The 26,874-nt window shown below is 44.8% G+C and overlaps 4 protein-coding genes across 4 annotated transcripts; all 4 read right to left on the reverse strand.

Annotated features, from left to right (window-relative positions):
* Positions 1-135: 135 nt before the first annotated feature.
* LOC143320160 (caspase-6-like) lies at positions 136-5,692 on the reverse strand. The gene is made up of 8 exons (XM_076729633.1): positions 5,597-5,692; positions 5,341-5,382; positions 4,281-4,323; positions 4,040-4,189; positions 3,805-3,881; positions 3,512-3,687; positions 3,274-3,424; positions 136-3,106 (listed from the first exon to the last, which is right to left on the reverse strand). Exons 1-8 carry the CDS (start codon positions 5,625-5,627, stop codon positions 2,871-2,873), a joined length of 906 nt encoding a protein of 301 aa, XP_076585748.1. The 5' UTR covers positions 5,628-5,692; the 3' UTR covers positions 136-2,870.
* Positions 5,693-7,241: 1,549 nt separating this feature from the next.
* LOC143318859 (group XIIA secretory phospholipase A2-like) lies at positions 7,242-10,340 on the reverse strand. Its single transcript, XM_076727354.1, has 4 exons — positions 9,899-10,340; positions 9,560-9,636; positions 8,811-8,976; positions 7,242-8,398 (listed from the first exon to the last, which is right to left on the reverse strand). The coding sequence occupies exons 1-4, from the start codon at positions 10,116-10,118 to the stop codon at positions 8,280-8,282; spliced, it is 582 nt and encodes a 193-aa protein (XP_076583469.1). The 5' UTR covers positions 10,119-10,340; the 3' UTR covers positions 7,242-8,279.
* A 639-nt stretch (positions 10,341-10,979) lies between these two features.
* dnajb14 (DnaJ heat shock protein family (Hsp40) member B14) lies at positions 10,980-19,763 on the reverse strand. The gene is made up of 8 exons (XM_076728702.1): positions 19,588-19,763; positions 15,950-16,124; positions 14,510-14,655; positions 14,186-14,374; positions 13,218-13,303; positions 12,989-13,098; positions 12,026-12,198; positions 10,980-11,926 (listed from the first exon to the last, which is right to left on the reverse strand). The coding sequence occupies exons 1-8, from the start codon at positions 19,718-19,720 to the stop codon at positions 11,802-11,804; spliced, it is 1,137 nt and encodes a 378-aa protein (XP_076584817.1). The 5' UTR covers positions 19,721-19,763; the 3' UTR covers positions 10,980-11,801.
* Positions 19,764-21,102: 1,339 nt separating this feature from the next.
* On the reverse strand, positions 21,103-26,132 carry LOC143319601 (tetratricopeptide repeat protein 39B-like). Its single transcript, XM_076728700.1, has 18 exons — positions 26,103-26,132; positions 25,637-25,668; positions 25,129-25,233; positions 24,890-25,021; positions 24,378-24,454; positions 23,900-24,029; positions 23,688-23,793; positions 23,459-23,524; positions 23,259-23,367; positions 23,092-23,159; positions 22,937-22,996; positions 22,661-22,822; positions 22,474-22,565; positions 22,261-22,381; positions 22,065-22,176; positions 21,863-21,980; positions 21,419-21,535; positions 21,103-21,234 (listed from the first exon to the last, which is right to left on the reverse strand). Exons 1-18 carry the CDS (start codon positions 26,130-26,132, stop codon positions 21,120-21,122), a joined length of 1,752 nt encoding a protein of 583 aa, XP_076584815.1. The 3' UTR covers positions 21,103-21,119.
* Positions 26,133-26,874: the final 742 nt, after the last annotated feature.

Genomic DNA, 26,874 nt, shown 5'->3' on the forward strand with positions numbered 1-26,874 from the left:
CCTGACGTCTTCTTCTGGAACTGTGTGCTGAACGTACTCGCTGCTGGTAGACAAAGTAACCCGGACTGTGTGAGAGGATGGAGGCTTCAAAACCACTTCAGGGCCCAGGTGTGAATAATGACACAAACAGCCACTGAAGTGTCACACAAGATTTTATTACACAAAGTCAACAGTAAGAAGACAAAAATACAGGATCAGTGTTTGCTCGTAGTTTTCCTGAGTCGTAGATCATGTGACACAGCTAGAAGTGTTCGAAGCCCACAGGACAGTTTTAAAAAAACAACACCCTCCTCCCTGAGGTTCTTTCCACACTGATGTTTGTTCGCCATTTTGGTTGCAAATACGCGTTATTAAATTTCGTACTGTGAACTGCGACAACACAAAGAACAGCACACACATGAATTCCCTTTTTGATGAAGACAAACAGCACGTTTACATGGTGCCTGATAATCTGAGAGTTATTACCTGATCACTGATAATGAAGTATTGAACCCTGATGAGGACACAGTCATTACATCTGCCTGGTTATGTCACCTGCCTCACGTCATACAGTACGTTGGAAAGTGTTTGGCTTGTGGACATTTCAAGCTTCCTCAGAAACAAGTTTGGTCCACGGAAAGCTTCCCCATGTGGGGTCAGCAGGAATGTCAACTTCCACTGTCTTTTTGGCTTATCAAAAGGGATCATTTAAGTTTTTGGGGGTGGGTTTACATGAGGTACCCACCCATATTAGTCTATCACTTACAGGAGATGGCAGTTAAATGTTTAGAATATTTTCACTGCTTTACTTTGTCATCAGAAAGCTCTTTCCAAAGGGAAACTGAAGCTGTTATCGCTCTCTTCAAAGCCACCAGACTCCTTTGACAAAAACAGTAATTTTACCTCACAGAACACAGGAGTTGCTGACTGGCCGCTGCCTCGATCGGTGAGTTTGTTTGTGTTATTGTGTGACTTTGGTGAATCTGAACCAAACTTTTAAAACACTTAAGTCACACAATAACACAAACAAACTCTCCAATAGAGGCAGCAGCAGACCAGTAAAACCAGTATCCTGCAAGGTAAAATTACTGTTTTTGTTAATGGACTCTGGTGGCGTTGGAGCGGCGAATAAAACAGCTTCAGTTTCCTGTTGGAAAGAACTGACTGACAGTAAGCACTGAAAATGTTCTAAATATATCATCCTCTTAGACTGATATTGATCTTTTTGGGTGAGTTTTTTTAGGTGGCTAAAATGCATTTTGCTGTTGCCTCCGTTCACCACAGTTCAGCACTCCTCACTTCCTGCTGCTTCTCCAACCTGGAGGTGTGCTGACCACCATCTACTGCAAGGTAAGTTTCTCACACAACCCCATTTTAAAACACCCAAACCATCCCTTTAAGACAAACCGGCTGCAGTATGAGGTAACGTTCGTGAGGTACCACAGAATTTCACACTGGAATAAACAAGCAAATGAAAAACATTGGATGAAGGCAAAGAGGCACAGAATGTGGTCCATAATAATCCTGCAGTTTAAAAAGAATTTCTTCAAAGTGCAAAATCTCTATTGATCTTTAGGTGTTGGACAAAATAACAGGAACACTTAAAACATGGGACAATGAGACCAAAAGTTTCCTTTGACTTTGAGTCATGGTTTCTGTCCCAAAGCAAAAAAATTATGTCGTGGCCGAATCGGTTATTGGAGAAATAGAAGTGATGGTGAATATTGCCAAATACATTAAGATGTAAACTGTTCAGATGAGGTGATAAATCAGGTCAGCTCAGTCAACAGTCACACCTTTCAGATATGACGTCCGTGGTGTAAATAGTGCCTGCACGCTTCTTCCTCAAAGTTGAGGTTGTATTTTGTAGAAGTGCTTTGTTGACTCTAACGTTCGAGCTTTGGTCGGCTTGTTTTTGGCCCTGCTGTGGCAAAGAGACACTAAAGGCAGAATACTTTACAGTCCAATGATGAAAAATATAGTCCATTTAGCAAAATTCACTTGAAGTATAAAAATAAAAGTACTTCTTATACAGAAAAATGGTCCCTGTTAGTGTTTTACTGTGATGCGTTTGTGGAATAATTAATATTATTGCTGTGTTAATGCTGGATTTTACTGCTGTCTGCTGATGTTTAAGGTTAATCTAAACTCCTTTACACACCATTGGCTCCTACAAAAACGCATCATATTCTATAAGATCATCATGTTTGTAGTGTCGCTGTCCTGAGAGCCACGTACCTCTAAAGCTCAGAAAAACAGCCTGTTTTCAGCCTTTTTCAGGGTTTTTAAATAGTTTATTTAGCTAAAGACGGAGGAGAATTAGCCATCTTAGCCGTCTAATGTACTGGTCTAACTCTGAGTTACTGCAGGGCTGCTGGAATAGATCACATTATCATATCTACTGTGAGAAAGAAAACCAGATCAGTGCAGGAGCAGGCTGCTGTGGGTCAGGTGAGCCTGTAAATCAGATACTGCAGCATGTTAATCAGCAGCCAATCAGATGTCTGCTCCACCTTCAACCTCCCCACTGCCACAGAGGATTTCCTCATTTCGATTCTCGTGAAAAATGCAGATGAAAAAACGTGAAAACTGCGTGTACCCGCCCTGAAATCTGATCTTTCCAGAGGAAACTGACAGAATAAATGAAACCACCACTTGGACTGAGCTGATTTTTCACGAGTTGGTGAGTCTGCCTGAGGTCAGGAACATCCATACTGCTTCAGAGCGAGTCAACACAAGTCGTTCCTGTTATTTTGTGACCACTTATTTCGCTGTCGGCTGCCAATTATCTGATTGTTGAATGTGATAGTGTTGAACATACAACAGAAGACTGAGAAAAACATTTCTTTAACACCTGCCCTGATTCTGGCAGCCACACAAACTCACTCATTTTACTTTTTTGGTCGGAAGTAGAGTTTCTTGGTGAGCATGGAGGCAAAGCAAGGCACCTGCTTCTTCCCAATGGCACTGCGGTCGACACAGTTCCCGACGCTCCTCATCGACACTTTCCGGTTGACCAGCGTGAGCAACTCTGTGAATTCCAGGGAGGTCCCATACTTCTGCAGCAGCTCGCAAAGGTCCTGGACGTACCAGGAGCCGTTTATGGTCTCCCGGTGGGAATAGTAACCTTAACGAACGACACCAGGGACAGGACGGTTACTGACAGCAAAAAAGGACGTTTGAAGTGGACCGTATGTCTCTAATAGGTCACTCCTCTTCAAAGCATCGACTGAATCAAATGAAGAGCGTCTCATCGCTCGCAGATTAAAGTTTCAAACGTGTCGGCCGGCTCACCTTCAGCCACGGAGTAGCACATGATGAAATCAGCCCCGGCAGGGAGGGTGTGCATGGCGCTGGCGTCCACCACCACCTCGTTCGTCTTCAACTCGCTGTCCACGGCATCGCAGGCGGTCACTGGATCGTCGTGCTTGTCTCCGCGGCACGCCTAGAGACGGACACTTTGACTGCATCTTTTTAAGAACTATGGTTTCCACGTGTGACACATTCCCGTGGACGTGACGGCGGTTTGTACCTGTAATATGAAGATCTTTGGCTTTCCCACGAGGCTCCTGCAGCGGTCTCCTTTGAACAAGGACGTGATGTCCTGAATGCTGATCTTTTCATCGTAGGCGTAAACGTGATCATTCTCGCCGTGGCTCAGGAAGACGAGCAAAAAGCAGTCTACGTCCGAGTGGTCGGCCTCCGCGGCTGGGGGGGGGGGGGCATCGGGTGTTTGTTAAACTGGACACTGACCATGTACGCAGCACATCACATGCTGGACATGCTGTCTTTGCATATAAAGGTCATTTGAGTGCCTGCGCTTACCTTCGTGGATTTTATCTAAGACATCTGCCAGTTTGTAGTCGTCGAAGGCCTTCACTTCAAAGTTGAGCTCCTTCAGTCTGAAAGAGAAGTGAAAATAAGTTCAGCACATGATGAAACATGAGAAACTCTTACAAAACAACAGGAGAGACTTGCAGTCGTGGAACAAGTGCAGACAAGTTCCATCTCACAGTCATACAGAAGCAGCGCCTCCTCCTCAGCAGCTGGCTGCCGATACCTTTTCTCCAGGTTGTAGCGGTCAGCGTTGGTCCCGTGCCTGTCATTCAACCCAAGGCGCCAGAAGAAGCGCTCCTGGTTAAAGATGAGCGCGAGGCCTCGTCGCTTGCCATCCATCATGTACTCCTCCGCAGGATCCAAAGCTGAAGAGCTGCGATGTGATGAGAAGGAGCAAAGAATCAAAGACGTGATCAGTGCTGGGCGAGAGGCAAGCGAGGAAGCAACAGGAGGAGGCAGTTTACCTTCTGATGAAGGCGTCGGTCTCTGTCAGGTTCTCCGTGCACGCTGCAGAAAACAACGCAAACATGAATCAACCACACAACCGTGGAGATGCACCGCAAAAAACAGCACAAATACTCCGAATATGCGACTGAAGTTGCCAAAAACACACAGGAGGACTGAGCTTTTCAGGCTTCTTTGTTCAGCTGCACAAACTACAGGTGCACGGACCGCTGCGGGGTCGAGCGGCCATTGTTCCCTCAGCTTAGAGTCCTCGTGGTCGTCAATAGCTGAGTGACAGGTGGAGAAAGATGGCAAAAGAACAGAGGCCAAAAGTGACACCTCCACCCTCCACCCTGTGACGTGCTTGGTGGTGCCGTGTTTGTCGGCCGCAGCCAAACATCATTTTCACTGAAGATTCATCAGCTGATTATTTTAAGATGACGTCCTCAAATGTTCTGTTTTGTCCACAACACAAAGACTTTTGGTCACTGAGGAGTCAAAATTCACATTGAAGAAGCTGCAATCTGAAAAATTTGACTTATTTTCTTCAAAAAAAAATCACTGAAAACGATATAAACCGAATAGTTGATGACTAATCGATGGGCCTGTGCTGAGTGGCGTTCCTCACTCAGCTGACAGTCTAAAACTGAAACCGATGCTGCCTTCATGAAGTCTTAAAGTTCATCTTCGTGCTCGTTTAATCGCCGCAGACTGATAAGATGAACACACCTGCTGAATCAAAGTGTGTCAAACTGTGTCACGACCTCCATGAAGGAGGCCTTGACTCCTGCTGGTTCGGCGTTTGGGATGAAGACAAAGACACTTGTCTGTCTCATCTGTGACGCTGAACACCTGTGAGGCTTTACTCCACCCAAAAAAAGCACCTTTCTACCTGCACGCAGGTCAGTTTCGGAGTGACGGGGACTACGGGAATGAGCTGATGATTAATCTTCCTCTGGCTGGGCTGTCTGCACTTTAAACTGTGTCTTTCAGCTTCAGCCTGTTTCGTTTTTGCTCCGCTGGGTCAAACCTCTGACAGACTGAAGGTGGAGGCAGCCTGGCCTCACTGTGGACACTCACCCGCCCTGTCCGTCGCTGTCTGGCTGTCTTTAGCAACACTTCCTGAAAGGTGAGAGAGAAAACAATTCAGTCCAGACCCTGACAACAGGTCCACTTCAAACAGCCTCCATCGACATGCTGGACTGTGGCGGACTGAAGGGCGAACCTCAGGTAAAGGTGTGACGGAGCACAGTGAGCAGCTTCAGTCTTTGGAAACATGCAGGAGTCCAAAGCTTCTGTCTACTTTGAGTTAAAAACACGTTTGAAAAGCTCTTACCTCCATATCTGTCCTCCGTCGTGTCAGACATGCTCACGCTTCGCTCCGACTGGCCAACTAAACTGCTTCGTCGATCCAACCCCGGTGATCCGCGCTTAAGCCCCGCCCCCTCGAGTTCATTGGTTGAGCTTGACAAGAAGAGAACGCCATTGGTTCTCGCGTCCGTCAGTCAAAGGTCAACAGCCAGGACTTCCGTGTTTGCCACATTGCAGCAGAGACTCCTGAACCATTAAGAGGATTAAAAAATCACGAGCGATGCAGTGAGATTAGGATTTTTACAGCCGAAGATCGGGAGAGCTAAACAGCTAATCCACACTGGATTCAGTCTCTTATGACAACTTTTTAATCTACATTTTTTCTGCATTGTCCTTATTTTAATTTTCATCTATTTTCATGTCATGTCAGTGTGTGTATGTAATATATACATATATCAAAATATGAAAGCTCATGTATGTAGTAGATAGAGGCTGTCCAAGAGAAGCCTGAGCCGGCCCTAACCATAGGCTTTAGAGGAAAAAGGAAAGTTTTGAATGAAGGACAAGAAAAGCAGAAAATGAGAATAACTTAAGTAAAAACACCTCAAATTTGGACTTAAGTGCAGGAGGCGACTTGACCAGATGTACTGACAAATATGCTGACATTGTAAAACGTGTCGTTTGTTAACAGGTGTTTGGCTTTTTGGTAGTTTTTAAGAATGTCTGGTTCCTTCAGATATGAAACAGATTTGGACTAAACCATCTTTCAACCGAGGCCTCCGCCGGCCACCACACTCCTCCACAGGACACACGACAGCTCAGACGCTCCGGAGGGGCCCCTCGGAGCCTCTCTGTGGACTCAACCCTCTCTCTGGACACGGCCAGCCGACAGCAGAGACCCTGGAGCCCCTCCATCCTCAACATCCCGAGTGCTCACATCTCCTCCGGGAGAGTGTGGAAGCTGTTTTCATGTCAGCCGGAGCTGACGCTCCGTGGAGGGGGCACCCAGTGAGACGCCACCCAGTGAATCCCCAAAGCCAGTCTGATGAATCCTCCAAGCGCCGCCTTATATAGACCAGGACCAGGACCAGGACCAGCGTTCCGAGGCGGCGTTCGAACGCTTTGATCGTCACGTGGAGCAGAACCAGGTTTTGATGGACGACGTTCGGCTCATTCGAGTGATTTGGCTTGTTTCCATAGCAACAAGCTGCTTGTCTCACCACGTCATTTCAGCATTTTGACATTTGCATGAAACCAGCGTCCAGATGAGTTTCCAGCTGGTTTCAGTTCAGTTTCTAACGTGTTAAGTGTCCTGACTCTCCGCAGGCCGTCAAACACTCCAGCTGCTCGTCAGCTGCATGAAAACGCTTCACAAGCAACACCTGAGTCTGATCTCTGTGACATCTCATCTCACCAAGAGGGACAGAAAAACTGAGCCTGAACACGAGCAAACGCTTTAGTCTTCATTTCATTTTCTTCATTCAGTCACAGAAAATCACATTTCTTTCACTCAGTAAGAAAACACACCTGAACAAATGTCCACAACGTTCAGACTGGACGTAAAAGCAAGTTTACCCACAACACAGTGAACATTAAACAAGACGAGCAGAAGACCGAAAACTCATCCTCCAGTGGGATAAAATGTGAAAGAAGTCCAACTCAGACAGACTGAAAAGTTCAACAGATTTTATTCAGCGGCCTTTTCTTCCAACATCAACTTCAAATCCCTGACAGGAAAGAGACGTTTTGTCTCTTGGACGAGGGATCAGAGAGTCTCTGTGTTCAGGGATGCTGCTTAGAGGAAACATGGCCGACACACAGAACGATCACTGGAAGGATGTTCCTTTATTTTCAGGACAGTTTAACACAAGTTCTCTTCAGTGTGACCACATTGGAGTTCACGCTGTGTTCCCCTCCACGTCAGTTTCCAAATATTTGACAGATTTCATGAAGAGAAAACCACAAAATGTGTCAGACGCTGCAGAAACAGACGCTGTTGACTCACTCATTCATCTCATGTTCCTATCAGGGTTCTGGGAGGAGGGACTGGGCAGTGATACTCAGTTTGATTCATCCATTATGTGTTTCATAATTACTCTAAAATCTGTGGTAATAACTGTAACTTTGGTGCTAATTACAGGGAAAAGAAACACATTTCTGAAAGTGTTCATTTATTTTAGCTGTGCTGAGTTTAAAAACAGCTGCTGGTTTCAAGAAGAACTTCACTGAAAAAAGAGCCTCATTAACAAACGAGCACACATTCATTGACTCATCAATCATTCATTCGTTAATTAAAACTTTGTTCTTCATATATGTCGAGTTTATTAAATATCCTGGTTATGCTAATTTAGCATTTCAGTGGAACCAATCAATTAAAGTGGAACTCTGTCCCTGTTAGTTATAATCAGTGCCAAATTACATCTTTTTTTTCTTTTTTTTTTAACCACAAAACGTCTTTGGAGAAGATGTCACAGGACAAACACATTACACAGTATTAACAAAATATAAATAATTAACTACACAGGAAAAATGTTATTAATTGTCAGCTCTAAAAACTCTTTTCACATTCACTTCGTCTACGAGATGTCTACGTTTAAATCTCCAACAACAGGAGGCGGCGGACAGAAGTCAGTGCAGCCGCGTCCCTGAGGAAATCTGACAGAGAGGCATCGTCCTGTCAGCGCTGTGCTTTTCCACCAGTCCGTCTGTCACAGTTCCTTCTTCACTTCGTACTGACACACACAAGACTCCCTCTGGCTGTCCAGGTACGGCTTACATCCCAGGTGCATGACAGCGTCAAACAGCAGAGTCACTGCTGACTCACAAGCTGCCAGGTGAGACAGAAAGAGAAAGAAGGAGAACATGAGCAGGTTAAAGGTGAGCTGAGAACAACACAGATGCTCCACCTTCATCTCTGACAGACAGGAAGAGCGTGAAGCTGTGGGTGAGAGTCAGTGCTGAAGACTGACTGTCCAGAGTTACTGTTTAACGGCAGCTCTGTGTCGCCCTCTGCTGGACACACTGTGCTTCACACCCACATAAATGTCAAGATTATGTTCATTTCTGAAATAAGAAATTAAAACAGCTCTTAATCACCAACAATGTAGGCGATTGTGAACTGAATGATGAAGGTGTAAAGCCTCTTATATTCACACCAAACGGTGCTCGACGCACATCCACGTCCAGAACCAGAACCTGATCCTGGTCCCCCATCTCGTCCTGATAGGTAAGACTCTCACCTTGGACGCTCTGGGCCAATCCCAGGGTCCTTTGCACATTCCTGCAGATGGTCTCCAGACAGTCCTGGAACTGGTCGTCGCACTCGTGCTTCTCTTGGCCGCAGGTGTCGTAACAGCGGTCGTGCTGGTTGCAGCATTTGGTCATGGACGGGATGCCGATGTCAAACTGGAAAACAGAAACGGTCCATCAAGTTCAAAAGATGCTTCCTGTAGGAGATGAAATAAAGCCAACAAGCTCTGCAGGCTGGTGAGGATCTTCCCTCTGCGGAGGCGGCGATGGAGAAGAGGATGCTGGAGAACTTGGTCAGCATCCTGAACTACACCGCTGCTCCACAGGGTCTGTTTTAAGTACGTGCTCACTGGATGCATTCATGTGTTTAAAGGACACACTTTACATTTTTAACTCTTATGTTAGCGCTTATTGATCTGTGCTTTTTGTATCGCGTGGTTAGTTCACATACAGCTGCTGTGACATAAGAATCTCTATCCCACACCTTCAACCTACACATCTCTTGTGTGGACAGTCTATGGGAAGGTGACAGTTAGTAAATGATCATGTTTTTCAATGGTACATATTTGATATACTACAATCTCACAAAGCACCTTCTTGTGTCATGAACTCAACATGTTGTACATGTGTGTGTATGCATCTGCAATTTTAAAACCCCTCTTCAAACTACAGAGCTCAAACATGCTAAAATGGCTCAAACAAAACCAGTTTGGGTTTTCCTCCCAGACTGTCAGACTACCTCAAATCCAAACATCGGGGAGCCGCATCCGTTGGGTGGAGGGTGCTTGTACCCGGGACGAGCCACCGGCTTGTAACCTGTGAAAGGAGCAAAGGTGAGGATGGTCCTTGTTCTGCCACAGTCAGTTATCTCGCTGTCAGAGATAACCACATCAGCGCAGATGATTTAATGGCTCACTGTGCCACGCAGCGGACTGATATGTGGAACATCTGAATCCCAGGTGTTGTATAAACTCAGCTTTCATTAAACCTGTCTCCTGCTATGTATGTGCAGTCCTTCCATTCTGACTGGAGCAAAGAAAAGCGTCCCGACCCTGAGAGGGGACAGGAAGGAGCTCACCGTCGCTGCACCTGTAATGGCACAGCCCGTCGTCACCGCCGAACAAGTCCAGTGCTGCGTTCAGGTACGTGTCGATCTTGTGTATTCCGTTCCGGATCGTTTTCAGAGTCATCCTCCAGTCCGGGGTCTCTGGCTCTTGTTTACAGGCTGACACATGTGGGAGACATCCACAGGAGAACAAACCCAGCAGGAAAACACAGACGTGGCTGTTGTAGCGCATCGTCCGCTTCGCGTCAGAGCCGGAGAGCCGCGTTTCCGGACACGCTGGTTTAATTTCCTCTTCTTTAATCCTCCAAATGTTCCCTCGATGGCATCTCAGCTTTTACTTCTGCTTGTTTTCATTTCACTAACTGGATCCCGAGGAGGCACGAGCCTGCCGGAGCTGTAGATATCGCTTCCGGGTTTGGGGCTGTCACGTGACCGCTGATAAGCCAATGGAGATGACGTCACAAGTTGCAACGTCAGTAAACAAAAAAAACAAACTGTCGTGTTTGAATATTAATTCTATTTATACACAAAAATGCAATTTATTGTATTTTTAGCAGTTAGAAAACAAAAGCGAGTAATTTTCAAAGTTGAAACAGTTTTTGCTTTTAATTAAGATTTTGAAAGGAGTATTTTTATATTTTTACACTGTGGAGTTTGTACTTTAATAAAGTAAATAATCCGAGGACTTCTCCCACCGATGGTGTTCACTGTATTTGGTGAGTATTTTAAAAATATTTCAATGGGGGGGGGTTATTATTCCACGCTCATCTCTGAAGGCAGCGCTCCCTCTGGTGGACGCATCTGGCCAAGACATCAACTCAGAGTAAAACATGCTTTTTCATTATAAAGTCATTTTTAACCAGACTGACTCAGAAACAGTAAATGTACTTCGTTCATTCCACCACTGAGCAACGTGTCAATGAAGGACCCAGTGACTCTGGATAATCCACAAACCTCACTGTCGACAGATTATCAGGAACTACATGGTACCAAAGAATAATCCCGGTTTCCAGTTTCCATTCGCCTCCTCTGTGTAGAACTTTTGGTGATTTATCCTTTGACACGTCAGTCAGAGACACAGATACATCCAGTGTATGGTAATAATTTTACTTTATTTAAATGATTAGGCGAGCACTGAAGAAAAACTGTGTTTCTTCTATAGTTACTTAAATAACTGCATAAACTTCAAACATTCAGAAATGAAAATGTACAACCATTTATGAATAAGTCTTCAGTGTCCTTCCGTGGTTAGTCCCAAACCAGCTTCACATTCTGAAGTGGACAACATAAAAATGTTCTCTCATAGTAAAATCACAGGCGTCTCTTCACGATCCACCGATCTTCACTCGCACCTGCAGGTGAGCCTGAAGCTAAAAGAAGCATTATGCTTTATTTTGTTTCCATCTTTTGTTCCTGTGTTCTTCATGAAACGATCTGTCTGGAGGACAGCACCTCCAGATGAACCTACAAAGTCTCCACGTTATAGTTATGTCAAGCAGATGATGCCGGAAGCCGTTTGTTGATCTTAAGACAGTGATTTGCTTGTGCAGAATGTCTCCTGCGTTCTCACTATCGAAGCACATGCCTTTACAATCAAGTGTCCTTGTCCTTCTTGTTTTCAGGAGAACACAAGAAAAGCAGAGTAAAAAAAAAAAAAAGAAGGTCTGGGGCTTTCTACAGTGTGTGTAGACTGGTTCGTTAAGACGCAACAAGGCGGTTCCGGGGTCAGGCTGGAGTGAGGAAGGCGGGGAGTTTGGCGTGGAGGGACATGAGGAGAGGGGTGTCTTAAAACCTCAACAACAGAGCTAAATTATTTCAGTAAGTTTTGTTGCTCCTAGTGTAAAGACTCCTTCTTAAAAAAACATGAACATACACATCTATTCATTTACATTTACATGACCTAAGAGCGTCCGACTCATCCGCCTCTGAATAGGTTGTTTAGTCTGTCCAGCTCCCTGCAGTTGTCCATGGTCATCAGTTCTGCCTTCTTGCGCATTCGGTCGTCCCGGTACACCTTAGCAGCATACAGCAGGTCTGTTTCTGGGTGAGAGAGGAAGACAAGACGCGTGACTGTTAAAACAGCTACGACTGACTTCAACAAGCCAGATCTGAGGGCGTCCTCTGACCACGTTTACTCACTCGTCTGTCTCTCCTTCCAGCAGTTATTTCTGACATTAGACACATAGTCCTCCTCCACGCTCTTCTCGATCTGCTGCAGCGCCGAGCCCTTAAACTCCGACTTGAAATCTCTGGTGACGTAATAATCTACACGCAGGTTTTCTGTCTGCCGTTTTACGGTCTGACCTGTGGACCTGGAACAGACAGAGGAAGTGCAAGCTGTTGTAAAAATGCTGACAACTGTAGTAGTTTCACCTCATATGTTGAATCCTCAATGTGTTTCATAGGATCATTAAAAGTGCAGATCACACTGCAGTCAGTGAATACCAAGAAAGGCTGGATAACGATGGAATAAGAAATAAGAATTTGCAGTTTTTATGTTGCTTTACTGTCTACTTTTCTGGTTAGCCTGTTGAATTTGGTGTTAGCATGTTCCGCGGCTAATGTCGCTAGCAGCACCTATTGCAGACCCACAGGCTGGAGCGATGTTGGTGTATTTAATATTGAGGGACAGTCAAATAACCAGAGCAGCAGCCTGGACGTACTAATGTTTTTTATGTTGCTTTTTGTGTCGCCTCTCATAGACTGAGCTAACGTTAGCTCCACACTTCATGCTGCAGCACAAGCTCAGCTGGTTTGTTGCTACAGGAAAGCTTCCTCTGCTGCGTCTGTTGTTGTGCTTGACAGACAAGCCCCTCAGTACACTGAGCACTGGCCTCACATAATATTATTACATTTCATTTTCCTGCCAAATAAATGCTGTAGAGACGTCTGATCCTATCTGTTGTCTAACTCTGAGAATGAATCACATTAACTTCCTCCTTCCAAAACATGTCGGCCTCGACCTCATTTTCATTCCTGTTTGGAGCCAATAAACATCTGTTTGTTCCCTTATATCATTACTAGTGTGAAAAGAGAAAGAGTCATGATTTGATCCCCTTTGTTTTTGTAATATTGTGATATAATGTGTGTGTGTGTGCTTACGGTCTCGAGTAGAGGCTGTAGGGTGGAGGCGACACCATCATCTGGCTCAGTATTGAAACTAAAATCAGGACCACGATGGGCATCAGCTGGATGAACATTGAGAATCGCCCCTAGAGGCAAACACAGCACAAGCAGGACGTCATTTTCAACTGCACACACCTTGAAGCAGGAAAATCCATTAAAATGATCACGTTTGTGCAAATGAAAAACACAAAACCAGTCCACATACGTCTCCCCGTTCTTCTGTCCTCTCTTGTCGGTAGTCCGTCTGCTGGCTGTAGCTTGTTCTGCTGTTGTTGAAGGTGTGTGCACTCGCTGCAGACACAAATATTACGACTGAAGTCACACACAAAGTTACGGAGTACGTCACCAATTACACCTACTCTCAAATCACTAGTCAAAACTGTGACAGTATACCAAAATCAAGCCTGGTGAGCAGGTTCAAAGAGAGAAACAGGGATGCTAACAAACAATCTGCTGGTCTGACTTAAGGCCGTCCTCACAAACACAAACACAAATGCTGAGTCAAGCATGCCGGGCCAGTGGGTGGCAAAAAGGTGACATCAACGATATGTCAAAGACCAGAGAAGAACCTCCTGAGCATCAGTGAGCTCATCTTCCTTCGGTGGTCGTGATTTAAAAACCAAAACAATAAAACAGCATTATCCATTTATTTTGAGTTATTTAACACCTTTCTGGAGAAGACGTCATCGTTTTCCATTAAAAAAAAGAAGCTCGGTTCGACACACACGCACGGATACACCTAAAGTTTTGAAATATCTGCACATTAGAAGGCATTTTAAAAAGTGTAGTGACCTTAAAGGATCGTTTCCATGTGACTGACAGACCCAAACTCAGAGGGAAATGTTCGTTTTGTCAAACATCTGTGTAGACGTGTGGTCAAGGTGTGAACACATTATGTTTGTTTTATCACACTGTGGAGGCATGTTGTGCGCAGCATACGAGTCCAAAACAAATTTCCCCACGGGGACAATAAAGTATATCGTATCGTATCGTATCGTATCGTATCGTATCGTATCGTATCGAGTCTGAGGATCTACAGATTCACCAAGAACAGTTAAATTCTCTAAAAGACAAAATCAATGACTAGTACTAAACTGATGTGATATATGAGACTGAACATTTATCTGAAACTGAAGTGTGAAACGATGTAACGATGAGCGATGGCTCACTTACAGGAGGGGAAGCCGCCTCCGAAGAACATGTTGAAGAGGTCTTCTGGAGTGATGTCGGCCTCGAAGCCCCTGTGGAAGTCAAAGCCTCCTCCGTGCGAGTGACCCGGGCTGCTCGGCTCCTCTCCGCCCGTCAGGTCGTACTGCCGCCTTTTGTCCGGGTTGCTCAGCACTGCGTAGGCGTTCCCGATCTCTGAAGGAGGACACGGTTCATAAGAAGCTAAAGACACAAACTATTTGGTCCAGATGTTAAAATATAGCTAAAAATGGATGACAGAGAACGGAGTAAAACACAGAGAGCAGATGAAGGATAACTGAGTGAAGTTACTTTTAAAGGCCTCTGTTGCTCCCGGTGCATGATTCTTGTCCGGGTGGAACTTGAGCGCTAGTTTCCTGTAAGCTTTCTTCAGCTCGTCCTCACCGACTTCTTTAGTGACTCCCAGCACTTCATAGTAGTCCTTACACCGCTTTATTCTGGAAAACAGGAGGAGGGAGTGAGGCGGCTGAAAACCATTCGGCGCATCATGTCTGACTGTCGCTCCGGCCGACAGGCAGGCGAGAAAATGTTCGTTCTGCTCGAGTTTAGCTTCAGCATCACATTCTCACTCCTCTGAAAATAAGCAGGTGAAGGTAACAGGTTGGTTTTTGGCCTCAGTGACGTTCAAACGCACTGATCAAACACATCCCCTGGACAAAAAGTTAGTGTTTAACGTCACAGCAGCCATCTGTGGTGTACTAATGTGACGGCTCTATTCACAAACAGCACCATGCCTTCATGAAGAGGCCTGCGACACATATTCCAGTCTGTCATTGGGCTGGACTATATGGTTGGGAACCAATATGGCTGCAGGTGACAAAGGAGAAAGGTCTGCTCACTGTTAGGCTTCACAGGTCAGTTTAATTCTCTTTTAAAGGCAACAAACAGACGGCCCGAGGAGGAGCTTGAACATGGAAACACTGCTTTTAAAAAGAGAACTGAACAGTTTATTTGACGGATGACAGTGTGCAGACTTTCATCCTTTGTGGCCTGCAGTGATCTAGATTTTCTGTCTTCCATCTTAACTTAACTGGATGTTCACACACCTGGGTCCTTCTTCTGGAATCGATATTACAAATTTGGTATCACACATAGAACAATTAAACTGTGCAGCAGTCATTAATTCAGAGAACAGGATTTAATTAAATGTGAATGATATGCTCAAATGATGCGCTAAAAGTGGAAAATGTTGAGAGAGTAACGGCCGCTCTACCTGCTAATGAGGTCACCTGGGAGGCCATTTAAATGTAAACATTGTTCACCGTCTTACCTTTTCTTAGACGACACGATTCAATTTTTAACCGCCTGAAGTTTCCCCGAAGGACTGAGCACGAAAACACCAGAGATCAGATGACTGCGATGCCTTTGTGCAACACGCTGGCAGGATTGCATGATGACGGGCGCCATAATCACGCTATAAATGAACTCTGACTAAAGTGTGGCTGGAGGCTGCAGATAAAACACCTCTTTCTCTGTAGTCCTGTCTCACGGGCTAAAATCAGAGCAGTGGTTGCCTCATATCTAGTTCACACTGCTAAAAGTCTCTCACTTCCTGCATGCCACCAAGGAAGAGGTTCCCATGGCCACAGATGTGTTTGCACAACACTGCAGCCACAGACGAACAGTCCAATCAGGTATGATAGAAACAGCACTTCTGTCCCAACAGAAGGAAAACATGAAAACAGTCGACTGAAGTGAGACAGACTCAGCGGAAAAACAACCAGTTCTCACCTCTGCACACCCTCCACCTGCTCTTTGGTGAAGCCTTTCGAGGCGTCGCCTCCTCCTGACTCTTGGCCTTCCCTTTCCGGTTGAGCCTCGGAGGTTTCTGAGCTTGCTGCTGGTCTCCTGCGATACGCCCCATTACCCGCCGAGCTGCCATTCCTCGTTAATGCGTCTAACAAATCTGAAGAGGAGAGGAGGAGGCTAAAGATCATACATGCAAAAGCTTTGACATTAAGGAAACATCATGGTATGAGCGGCACTGACTTTCAGCCAATTTCTTGCATTTTTCACCCTTATGAACAACTCTTGGTACTCCATAAAAGCTCCTCGTGGATTCTTGGTTTGATCGATTTGAGCAACGTAAATGATGCAAAACATCTGCATTTAGACTGTGTGTGATTGTGCTTCTTATGCAGAAAACCACTTCCTGCCCTCCATCTGCAGTTAGCACCACAACAAAAGAGTGACGTGACGTCATCTGCAAACAACCTGATGTGAACCACTGATCTGGATTTTATAACATAGTTTTACTGCACAGCTTTGCTCAGAAAAACACAAACAAGGCCCAGCTGGAACAACGCCGATAAGACCCCCAAACAGTTCTTAATTTGAAGCATAGTCAATCAATGAGGAGGCCATTCTTGAGCCAGAAAAACAGTCAACAAAATCAGATTTGGCACAGTACAAGAAGTGCTGGCATCAGTCACCCAATGAGGACGTTTGTGAGTGCAGAGGCAGGAGACATTTCCCTCCACAATCAAAGTCATTTAAATACAGCTGCCAATTCCCAACCAGCAGGCAGCAAGTTGACCACAACTAAGTTGTCGATGATCAGTAACATCACTGTACATAATAAGTACACAACAATACTTTAACAGGACACCTTTGACAGTAACTGGAATAATCTGAGCGAGCGCTCTGTTCCATCACTGCAGCCGCTGCGTGAGCTCTGATGGCAGGGAGTGACAAGACTTTCAATTCATAAAGGACGCAACCTTGAAATGTGGCCGCTGTGTTTTATTCAGTGAGACCTTGATTTAACTTTATCTTCCAGACTTCTCTCAGACTATTTGCAGTGTCCCTTCAGCAGTCTTAACTTGTCACACAGGCTTGTTATCATGTAGGAAATATGGTCATAATGTTTAAAACTTACTCAGAGACAGCACAGCAACACTAGAGCAGCCTAATCATCTGTGGCTTTGCAGCAGAAATGCTTTTAACTGTCCTTATATTTGATCAATACATTATTCATCATTTTACAGGTTGCTCTCGTGCAAACTGAGCACACAAGCGTTGCCTCTTGCACAACCATAATCCCTCTTTCCCATAGCACTCGAGGTGACTTAACACGTTTCCTACACATTCTGTTGTTCTGCTTTGTATTCTGGCTGCGTCCTCACGTTCTACAGCTTCTCCCAGGCTGAATGATATCATTTCTGCAGCTGCAAAGCCGAAGTTGCCTCTTGATGCTGTATTATAATACATCATCACATTAAGCTTACAATCCTCCGTGTTCAATCTGAACACATTCACAGCAGACTGGAAAAAGACGGGTTAAATAAGCCAGTTGGTAACCAAGTTACCAGGTAGCTCAAAGACAGTAGTTCACGAATATGAAAGCTTTTTGTGATACAGGTGCAACCTCGTGTGGCTGCTGTGAAGAACTCAGGTGTGCAGGTGCTGCCTTGTTCTGTCAAATCTTAATGTGTGATGGCTGGATTGCATCATCAGGGATGTGACACACTCTCCAGCCACTCAGTGCCAGACCTGTGCAACATGTTGACCCTCTCCACGACCTTGTCAGAGCTGCAGGACTGGGGACGCATCTCAATCCTGCAGATTCATGAACTCACTTACTTTTAAATGGCAGAGGTGTCAAACAGTGCTGCACAGCGCGAGTGCAAAGGTGGTCGTTCGAGGTGTTAATGTTTAGTTCCAGACTGTTTTCACAGCTTATTTACACAAAAACTCCAGTCCGAGGAGTGTTTCACAAAGACTCGGAAAGAGCTTTTCATATTGGACTTTTCATTGAACACTTTACATTCCAGTGCACATCCTGTGGTGAGTGTGTGTGGATGGTAAAGATCCTTGATTGATTTGCTCAAATAACTGAAAACTGAGAAGTGGAATTTTGCTTATCAGAGCTGCAAATTGGTGGCCGTGTAAATGGTAAATGTTGTGTATTTATTTAACACTTTTCCCGTGTGACGACCACTCAGAGTCAACGATGGATGGGCAGCCTGCTCATTACAAACTTTTTAACCACTCACACACCGACGGCACAGCATCGGGGTAATTAGTGTCTTACCCAAAGAAACTTCGACATGCAGGCAGCCGGGGCCAGGGACCGAACCACCGACCCTCTGATAAGTGGACGACCAGGGGACACCAACAATCAAACAGCTTCATATCATTAACTAATTAATTGTTCCCCCAAAAATACTGCTGCCTCATTATTCCAATGATATGTTCACTTTTGTTTCAGTTACTGTTTCATTTCTATTTCCTTTTTCTCTTTTTGCTTTCGGCTTCTGTGGTCGAGCTTTTCGGGAGTTAAGCTTTCTTCATTTTTCACGTGTGAGCCGCTGTGTGTTATTCAGTCCTTTCAAGGTGCGGCCTTGGCAAGCCAGTAATCTGCTGGACTCCTGTGGGAAGCTTGAGAACTGTCATTAGTGCTTCACTCACACACACACACACACACACACACACACACCTAAACGTGTGCAGGTACATAATCATGCAGACAGGGACATCTAACTGCAATCCAAGTTTAAACTTTAACAGCTGAGTCGCTGCTGGTCACCTCTGTGAGAGCTGATCCATCCTACAGTCACACAGTCACAAACCACATCGTTCGGTCAACAGCCCAGCACACCTGTAGCGGCCCCAAACGTCCTTAACACCTGTTCACAGGCGGCTCACAGACAGTGTGTCTCCCGGATCAGCCTGTACTTCGAGGCTCTCCCGAAGTCAATCATTCAATTAAAGGATTGGACTAGAAAGGACGAGCCCCAACAAACACTAACCCTCATCCTTCTCCAGGCTCGGCTTGCCTGACGGACCCTCACCGGACCCCCCTGTTAAATCCACGGCCTTTACGCAGACTTCAGCACCCAAAGTCTCAGTTACTTCAAATGACAGTAAAATTACAGCTAACGCTAAAAAGCCTTAAAGCCTAAACCTTTAAGGTCAGCAGCTCCTCGAGACGCTACGATGAGCGACAGCTAGCTTTACCTACTGACGGCTAGCTAACCTGTGCTGCTGACTGGTAGTCAAAAGCAAACAGTGTTAGCTAATAAAGGTACAAGCTAACGCATATTCATTTAACGTCACCGATTAGTTTATATCCGTGATAAGAAGTGCACTAATTACAGCGAAGCGTTAGCATGGTTAGCTAACAGACGCTAGGCCCACAACTTTGCGAACGCTAACTCGGACGCGTATTCCTTAATTGTGAGTCTTTAAACCACAGTTTAGCCTTGACCAACGTTAACGAATCAAACCAGTGTTTGTCACCGTCATACAACAGTCAAGAGGTGACCTGCCGTGAGCTTAAACCCGTGAGTGATGTTACAAACGTCAGCGGCTAGCGAACACCCCGCCGGGCTAACAGTGGCCGGCCGGCCGGTCACTGACGGCCTTACCTTTGGCTCTGCTAGTTGGATACAGCTTCTCTGCCTTGTTGAGAAACTTCAACGCTTTCTCTTTATCTCCAGCTTCGAGGGCTTTCGTCGCTATATTTATACATTTTTCTGCTTCGTCCCTGTTGCCTTCCATCTTCAGTCCTCTTCCTCCTCCGGCAGAGTCAGCTGATCATCTCACACAACACGTGGTCTCAGCACTGACAGCAGCGACTGAACTGCACATTAAAGCTGACTACCTCACGAAACACCCTGGAAGTTTTCCCTCTTATACATACATGCAGTAGACCTACATGATACTTCTTCTTCCAGTGTATAAATACTCTACTGCAAGTGAAAGTCCTTCATTCAAAATCCTACTCCAGTAAACATACAGGAGTATTACAGGTAAAATATACAACATACTGAAAGTTAAACTCTTATGATCCTTTGACTGATATATTAGTATTGATGTCTCCATGTGTGAGCAGCTGTACTGTTTTTGCTGCTGGAGGTTGAGCTTCTTCTAACACTTTCACGTAACATTCGATATGTTAATCCACTGGCTCTCAGCCCAGGGGTCAGGGCCCCTGCAAATCTGAGGTGCCACTGGAAGATTAATGGAATCGTAAAGACAAAAAAGACGCCCTGCTGCACAAATTTGCATTCATTTTTGGACTTTGCTTTTGAATTTAACTTGGGCCTCAAATAGTTATTCAAATAAAACTATTTTAAAAGTTTAGAAGATAAATCACTTTTTGTCGGAACAACTCAGAAAACACGAGAAGATGTTTTTAAGTGAGCCAAAACGATCAGGAAGCACTGGTTTAATGTTTAAGAATGCATTGTATTTCATCACCTTATAATCTCTTTATTAATGTAAAAATTTTAATCTGAAAGTAATTCTAATTGTCAAAATGTCAAATTCACATTGTTGTTCCAGGCATTTTCTTTCTGAATGACTCGGCTGCAGGGACCAGTTCCAGGATGTCGGTTCATCATTGGCTGTGCTGAGTAACACCTGGACCCCTTTACATCTGTAACATGGACTGATGTAAAAACAGGAAGATGCAGCATCCTTAAAACATTGAAGCAGGTACGATCTCAATGAAAGAACACAAGCTAGACATGTGAAACAGTCTCAAACTGGATATGACATCGATGGAGATTTAGGAACAGGAAGTGTTAAATCCAATGAAGATTCTTGAGATTTGACCAGTGCATTTTATTTGTGTCCCGTCTATAATGTTTTTCATTCACATGACTCCCTCCTGGGGTTTGCACAGCGCTGATTCCAGCAAGCTGTAATTCATAGGTCATCTTCAAACCATTCCTTAGCAGAGTGACTTCACTTTAAAACTCATTTCAGTATTTCTATAAAACTACACAGGGCTGTGACTGAGAGCTCTGCTCTACCAGACTAACAAAGCAAGTGTGGGTGAACACCATTAACAAGGGGCTGACAGCTAGATGCTGATCTGAAGGACTTCAAGTACAGTCAGAAGTTGAAGGCAGCAAACAGGGTTGAGAGGCTGAGCTTCCCGCCACGGTGTCCTTTAAGCTGGCGTACGTGACGGGGGAAGTTTGGCTGCAAAAGTGCCCATGGTGTTGAGTGCTGCGTGGATGCGGAAGTGCAGCCTCGACTCCATGTTGTAGTCTTTGTAGTTCGTCCTACAAATAAGATCACTTGTCAGCTCTTCTTGTAATATGACAGTATAGATTCTACTCTAACCAACAGGCAGTTGCTGTTATTGCAGACGTGTGGTTCCATGTTAGCACGTCGTCATTCTGTCAGAGAGAAATTTAAAGGTAAACAAACAAATAAATATGGAACCAAACGAAAAAAAACACCTACTTGATATTTTCCATCATGGCGATGGCCGTGCCGATGTCACCTCTCTGCTTGTGCAACAGGCCCAGCTCGAACATGGTAAATGGCACCAAGTAGTTGTCGTGTTTGATATCCTTCTCACTGAAAACACAAGATTAAAGTCAAGATTTACATAAACAACTTCATGGAATCTGTCTGTCGCACATGAAACAAATGAGACTCAGACTGTGTCACAGAGGCAAAACACCACCACAGCTGACCAGCGTTAAAAATTCACATTTAACACTTTGTGACATCTGTTTTCACCGAAGAGATATTAATCAATACATGTGATAAAGTGACATCATTTCAAAGAAATTCTCTGATGCCAACTAAATTCTTTGAATTTGAACTCCCTGTGCTGTGTGTGTGTGTGTGTGTGTGTGCGCGCGCGTGTGCGTGTGCGTGTGCATGTGTGTATTGCTGCACCTGGCGATGACGTGATTGAAGCAGAGCTCGGCCTGGACCAGACGGCCCAGCTGTCTCAAACACAGGCCCTTCAGCAGCTGGACGACACACTGGTCATCCAGGTGATACTCTGATACGTCTGCACATGAAATAAAACGCTGTTAGTTTCACACTGGTGCTAAAGACAGCGGTCGGTGCTTTAGAGCTGTGCTGTTCTTCTCACTTGGATCTTGTCTGAGCTGCTCCTCTGCTTTCTCCAACGTGCTCAAGATGCTTTCGGTCAGCTCGGGTCTCTTACCAACGATGGTGAAGCCGTTCCACACGTACATCATTTCCTGGGGAAAGAGACTTGTTTGAAAAGGAAAACTGGCTCGATAACTATGTTGATTCATTGACAGAGTTGACATGTGCGTTCTCACCAAAGCCGGGACGACGAGTTTCGCAGGATTAGACGAGGAGTATCGTTGTGCCTTCTTCGCTGCAAACTTCTCTGTTGGAATCGACTTCCCAGCAATCCTCAGCCTGAGACCGTCCACCTGCCTGCAAACCACGTTTCATGGTCACTGCAGAATGATCACAGGACTTACAACCGAACTGTATGCACAAATAAATAAGGGTTCCCTCCATCACACCTGAACAATTGCACCACATTTTCTCCCAGTTTAGTCACTTCTTCTTCTGGTAACATGCTCAAGAGGGCAGCTTTCTGGAACACATAGATGGCCTGCGAGAGAAGTGCAATCAGCTCGTCATAAGAGGTCAAAATCTTAACACGTGAGCAGTTTTCCAACAGGGCAAAGGGAGGTTAACGCTCGTCACCTGTGACCACTTGCTCTCTTTGCAGAGCAGGTCAGCGTATCGATACGCCTCCCTCCAGTTGAGTTCGAAGGAGTAGGCCCACATCAGCTCCCAGTAACACAGGTGGTGAATCTGACGCCACTCCTGCTGCGCTGCGATACATGCCAGGAACTTCTCCTGGGCCTGCACAGAAACGCAAACTCATGGGCCTCCAGTTTTCTTTCAGTCCAGCAACAACTAGCTGAGGCTGCATTTCAAAAAACACTGGACAGATGTGGACACTTTTCCAGTACTCACAAATGTGAAGTTTCCTTTGAGCAAAGCAATTCTTGCAGTGTAGAAATGCATTAGGGCTCCCTGTGGACAGGACGTAAACAATTAGCTCAAAATAATGCCATTTTACTGGAGGGCCAGTAAAACTGTGACATGTATCAGCTAAGAACACGGCTCACATTAGGGAACTTCTCAGTGTAGGGATTCAGCAGAGCTTCAGCCTCAGCAAGGTTTCCATCACCAATACCTGAGGGAGAGTAAGATTGTTTAAACCATTAATAATCCTGACAAATAAATGAATGACGGATTGAAATCCCTGTGAGAAGTTTGGCTGTTTTCCTCTCACCCAGAATCACTGTAATGTAGAGATGGAACATCAGCAGAGTCAGGGTGCTGAGGATGGAGCGCAGGCTGTTGCTGGCTGCTCCCTGTCTCAACTCAGACAGCCCCACTTCCTGGAAGATCATTAGCATTTTTAAAAGCTTTGCTATAGAAACACTGTTAGCATATGATGAGTTTACTGAAAAGGAGACTGATGGCACCAACCCTGTCTCCTGAGAAGCCCAAAAACTCCATCAGTCTGAGGACTCTGGATGGGAGCAGAGACAGCATCTGATAAGAAAAAGGGAGGCAAAAGTTTGGGAATTATGATTCGACTCAACAGCATTTCCACAGTCTACAGCCTCATATCTGCAGAAGAAGTGCAAATATTGTATAATTTGAGTGTAAGATTTGGCAGAAATACATTTTATGGATGACTGTAATGCGTTCTCACCAGGTTAAATGATCCGATGCCCATGTTGATGCCGCCCCTAAAATGAATGTGTGTGTCCTGCTGCTCTTCCATGTCCTGTGTGACACTTGCCAAGGCCTGGCAATTCCTGATTGAGGGGAAGATATATGATTTTAAAATATGATCATATTTATTTTCTGTCATTTTCTGGTTATGGCCTTACTTCCAACAGAAGCCACCTTCGAGCTTCTTACTTGTAAATCTGATAGCTGTTTCGGATTCTCATCCCTCCTTTGATGAAGCCGATGATGCTCTCATCCAGGAACGTGAGAGCTGCTTTCTGCAGGAGAACCTCAGCATAGCACAGCTCTGCATGCATCTCCTCTGTTACCCAGAAGAAAACGCCACATGTTGGTTGACAAAACATCCCAAAAAAAAGTAATGTTGAGGAGCTATTTTACAAACAGGGTATCTGTAGTAGCCTGTAGCATCAAAAATCAGTGGTAAGTGTTTTAAATGAAAGAAAATTATCACACAGTAAACTCTCTGTGTGCAGGCCTGGCTGACCACACTGTTCGTCAGTTCTGGCTGAAGGAGTATGTCTTTGCTTACATGTCATCCGAATTCCTTTTTAGTTGCCTGAATATCATCATTGTGATCATTTCATACAGGATCAAGCGTGTACATTCACTAAGGTGCGTATTCTGGAGATAGTGGAAGCTCATCGCTTACCTTCGGTTGGGTTTTCAGCTGGCTGTCTGTACCACAGGCTGGTTAAAGTCTCCACTATTCCAGTTTTCTTCCGAAATCTAAGACCAGGAACACACAGTACATGGTGACAGTTCAGCAAAGACAGTGTCAGCAGTGTCTCAGCTCTTCACCTTTAGGACAAGGTGATCAGTGAATTCACCTGCATACAGTGCGTGACAATAGTGTTCTAAGTCAGGAGTGTGCCACACTGTCCCAGCGTTGAAGTGGGAACTTAAAACACGATTTAGATGATTTTTTTTTTATTTTAATTTGTCTTGTTCCGACCCTCCGTACAACCTCAGAGTACACAAATACATCAAATTTGACAGATAAATACATGAATCCCACACCATACACTCATTACCAGCCCATTCTTAAACGTTACATACACATACACACTAACAGTCTGGATGTTCTGCTCAGCTCTGTTAAAACCAGTTGCTCACAAACCAACGTCCTAAACCTTAATGAAACTGTTATGGAACTGTTGAAACCTCTGGCATGTCTGCAGGGATTCACTCAGTGACGTCATGGCAGCGTCCATGTCCTTCGGTTCAAAGGTCATGCCTGCCTGCATCACCAGGATGCTGCTGTAGCCCATTGAGTGGTACATGCTCTGACTCTTCCTGAAGGGGACAAATGCAATAAAAAAAAAAACATAATCCATGTGTGAAAGTAAAAAAATGCTAGCAAATAATAAGCAGAGCCTGTTACTCGACTGTCGGTGACTCACCAGGGTTTCAAGAGAGCCAAAGCATCAGCAAACCTGTTGTTCAGAAAGAGTTCGAGGGCGGTGGAGCATTCCTTCAATGCAGTCTCTAAATCCATTTTAGGTGACCTGAATGAAAGATTAGCAAATTAATTTAGGCTCCTACATCCCAACAGACATACATACATCTGACATCAAGTCAGACATGAGAATCTGCAAGAAACGTCAAAGCTGTGAAGCCCAGACGAGCTTCACTCCGGAGAACTTTTTTTTTTTAAGTATATGTATGCACAGTTTGAAGAATGAATGAGTAGTCAAGCATTAATTGTATGTACTGGCCTCTGCTGTGTGTGCACTGCATGACCACTAATGGTTAGATTCCATCGTATCTGCAAGGATGATGGATATCTCTGTGGATTCTCTGTGATTCCTGACTATACATGGCTGATTATTACGTGCATTGTGTCAATCACTGAATAAACATGCACATAAACATCCCTTCACATTAAAAGACTGCAGTTCATCCACTTACGATGCATCCTCAGTGGGATGGCTGAGGTCCACCTGAGGAGAAAGAAAAATCTAACTTTAGTTTATCAAGTGCAGCTGGATTCTTGGTGAGAGGTCAGTTTGGCCCCATCAGGCTGAGCTGGTCCACCAAGAACTCACACCTTTTTGCTGAAAACGCCTCATTACACGTAAAAATCCCGCATTCCAACTCGTACTTAAGTAGAAACCAGTAACTATAAGCAGGGGAAAAAATGCACAACATATCACATCCCCAGTCAAGACATCGTTTGGGCCATTTGCAGGTGAACATGAGGTGATGCATTGACGGGACAAACAACTTTTTACAACCTAACTTCCCTCCTGGGCTTATCTTACACTTGAACGATGAACCTGAAATAAAGAAACAGCTCTGAAAAATTGTTTTGTTCGAAAACTCGAATTCTGGCCATTAAATACCTGCAGACAAGCTGCAGTAAAACATAACCTACCTGTTGTAGTGAACTGCCTTTCGTCTCCATTTAATGCCAGAAGTCGGATATGAAGAGGTGTTATTAAGAAAGAGGGCGTCTTCCCTTGTTAGAAATGAAGCAGCCTCTGGATGAATTTCGCTCTATTTCCAGGCAAAAAGGACGAACAGTTGCCCCTCTCGATATTTATAAGGTGAGGAGTCGGGCGTGGCCGACTTTACGAGGCCAACCCACAAATGTGTCCGTGAACGTCACAGGACGTTTTTGTAAATCCGTGCGAGCAGACAGCTTGAACACTATGAGCATCTTGTGCAAGAAATACCCTCAAATGAGTGAAACTAATCATTGTGCGTAAGAGGAATAACTGGAAAACGAAATGGACAACCTGGGTGTGCATGAAATTATGGTCGGAGTCAAACAGCCCAAACGGCACTATCCCGGAGTATAAATGGAGTGGGGAAAATTTCTGTGTTATTTGACTTTTTTCTTTTTCTTTTTCTTTTTTTTTTTGTGAATTAATGGAGAATTTGTCCTCTTTGGACGTCAAACAGCTGTTCAAATGAAACCATGTGAATGGGGACGAGGGATTTGGGTGTTTTTTTTATTTATTTAGTTTTTTTCTTAACCCAGATTTGGTCATTTGCACGCCTGTGTTTTCTCTGCCTGGGGGGGGGCTCGAGTATAGACGAATAATATAGCAGAATGAACAGCCGCGGATGGAGCCCATAGAGGACGCTCATGTACGTTGCATAAGGGCCTTTTTCCTCTGGATGCACAGACATCATAATCTGAA

This window comes from Chaetodon auriga, chromosome 4 (genome assembly GCF_051107435.1).
Source record: "Chaetodon auriga isolate fChaAug3 chromosome 4, fChaAug3.hap1, whole genome shotgun sequence".
NCBI classification, from domain to species: Eukaryota; Metazoa; Chordata; class Actinopteri; order Chaetodontiformes; family Chaetodontidae; genus Chaetodon; species Chaetodon auriga.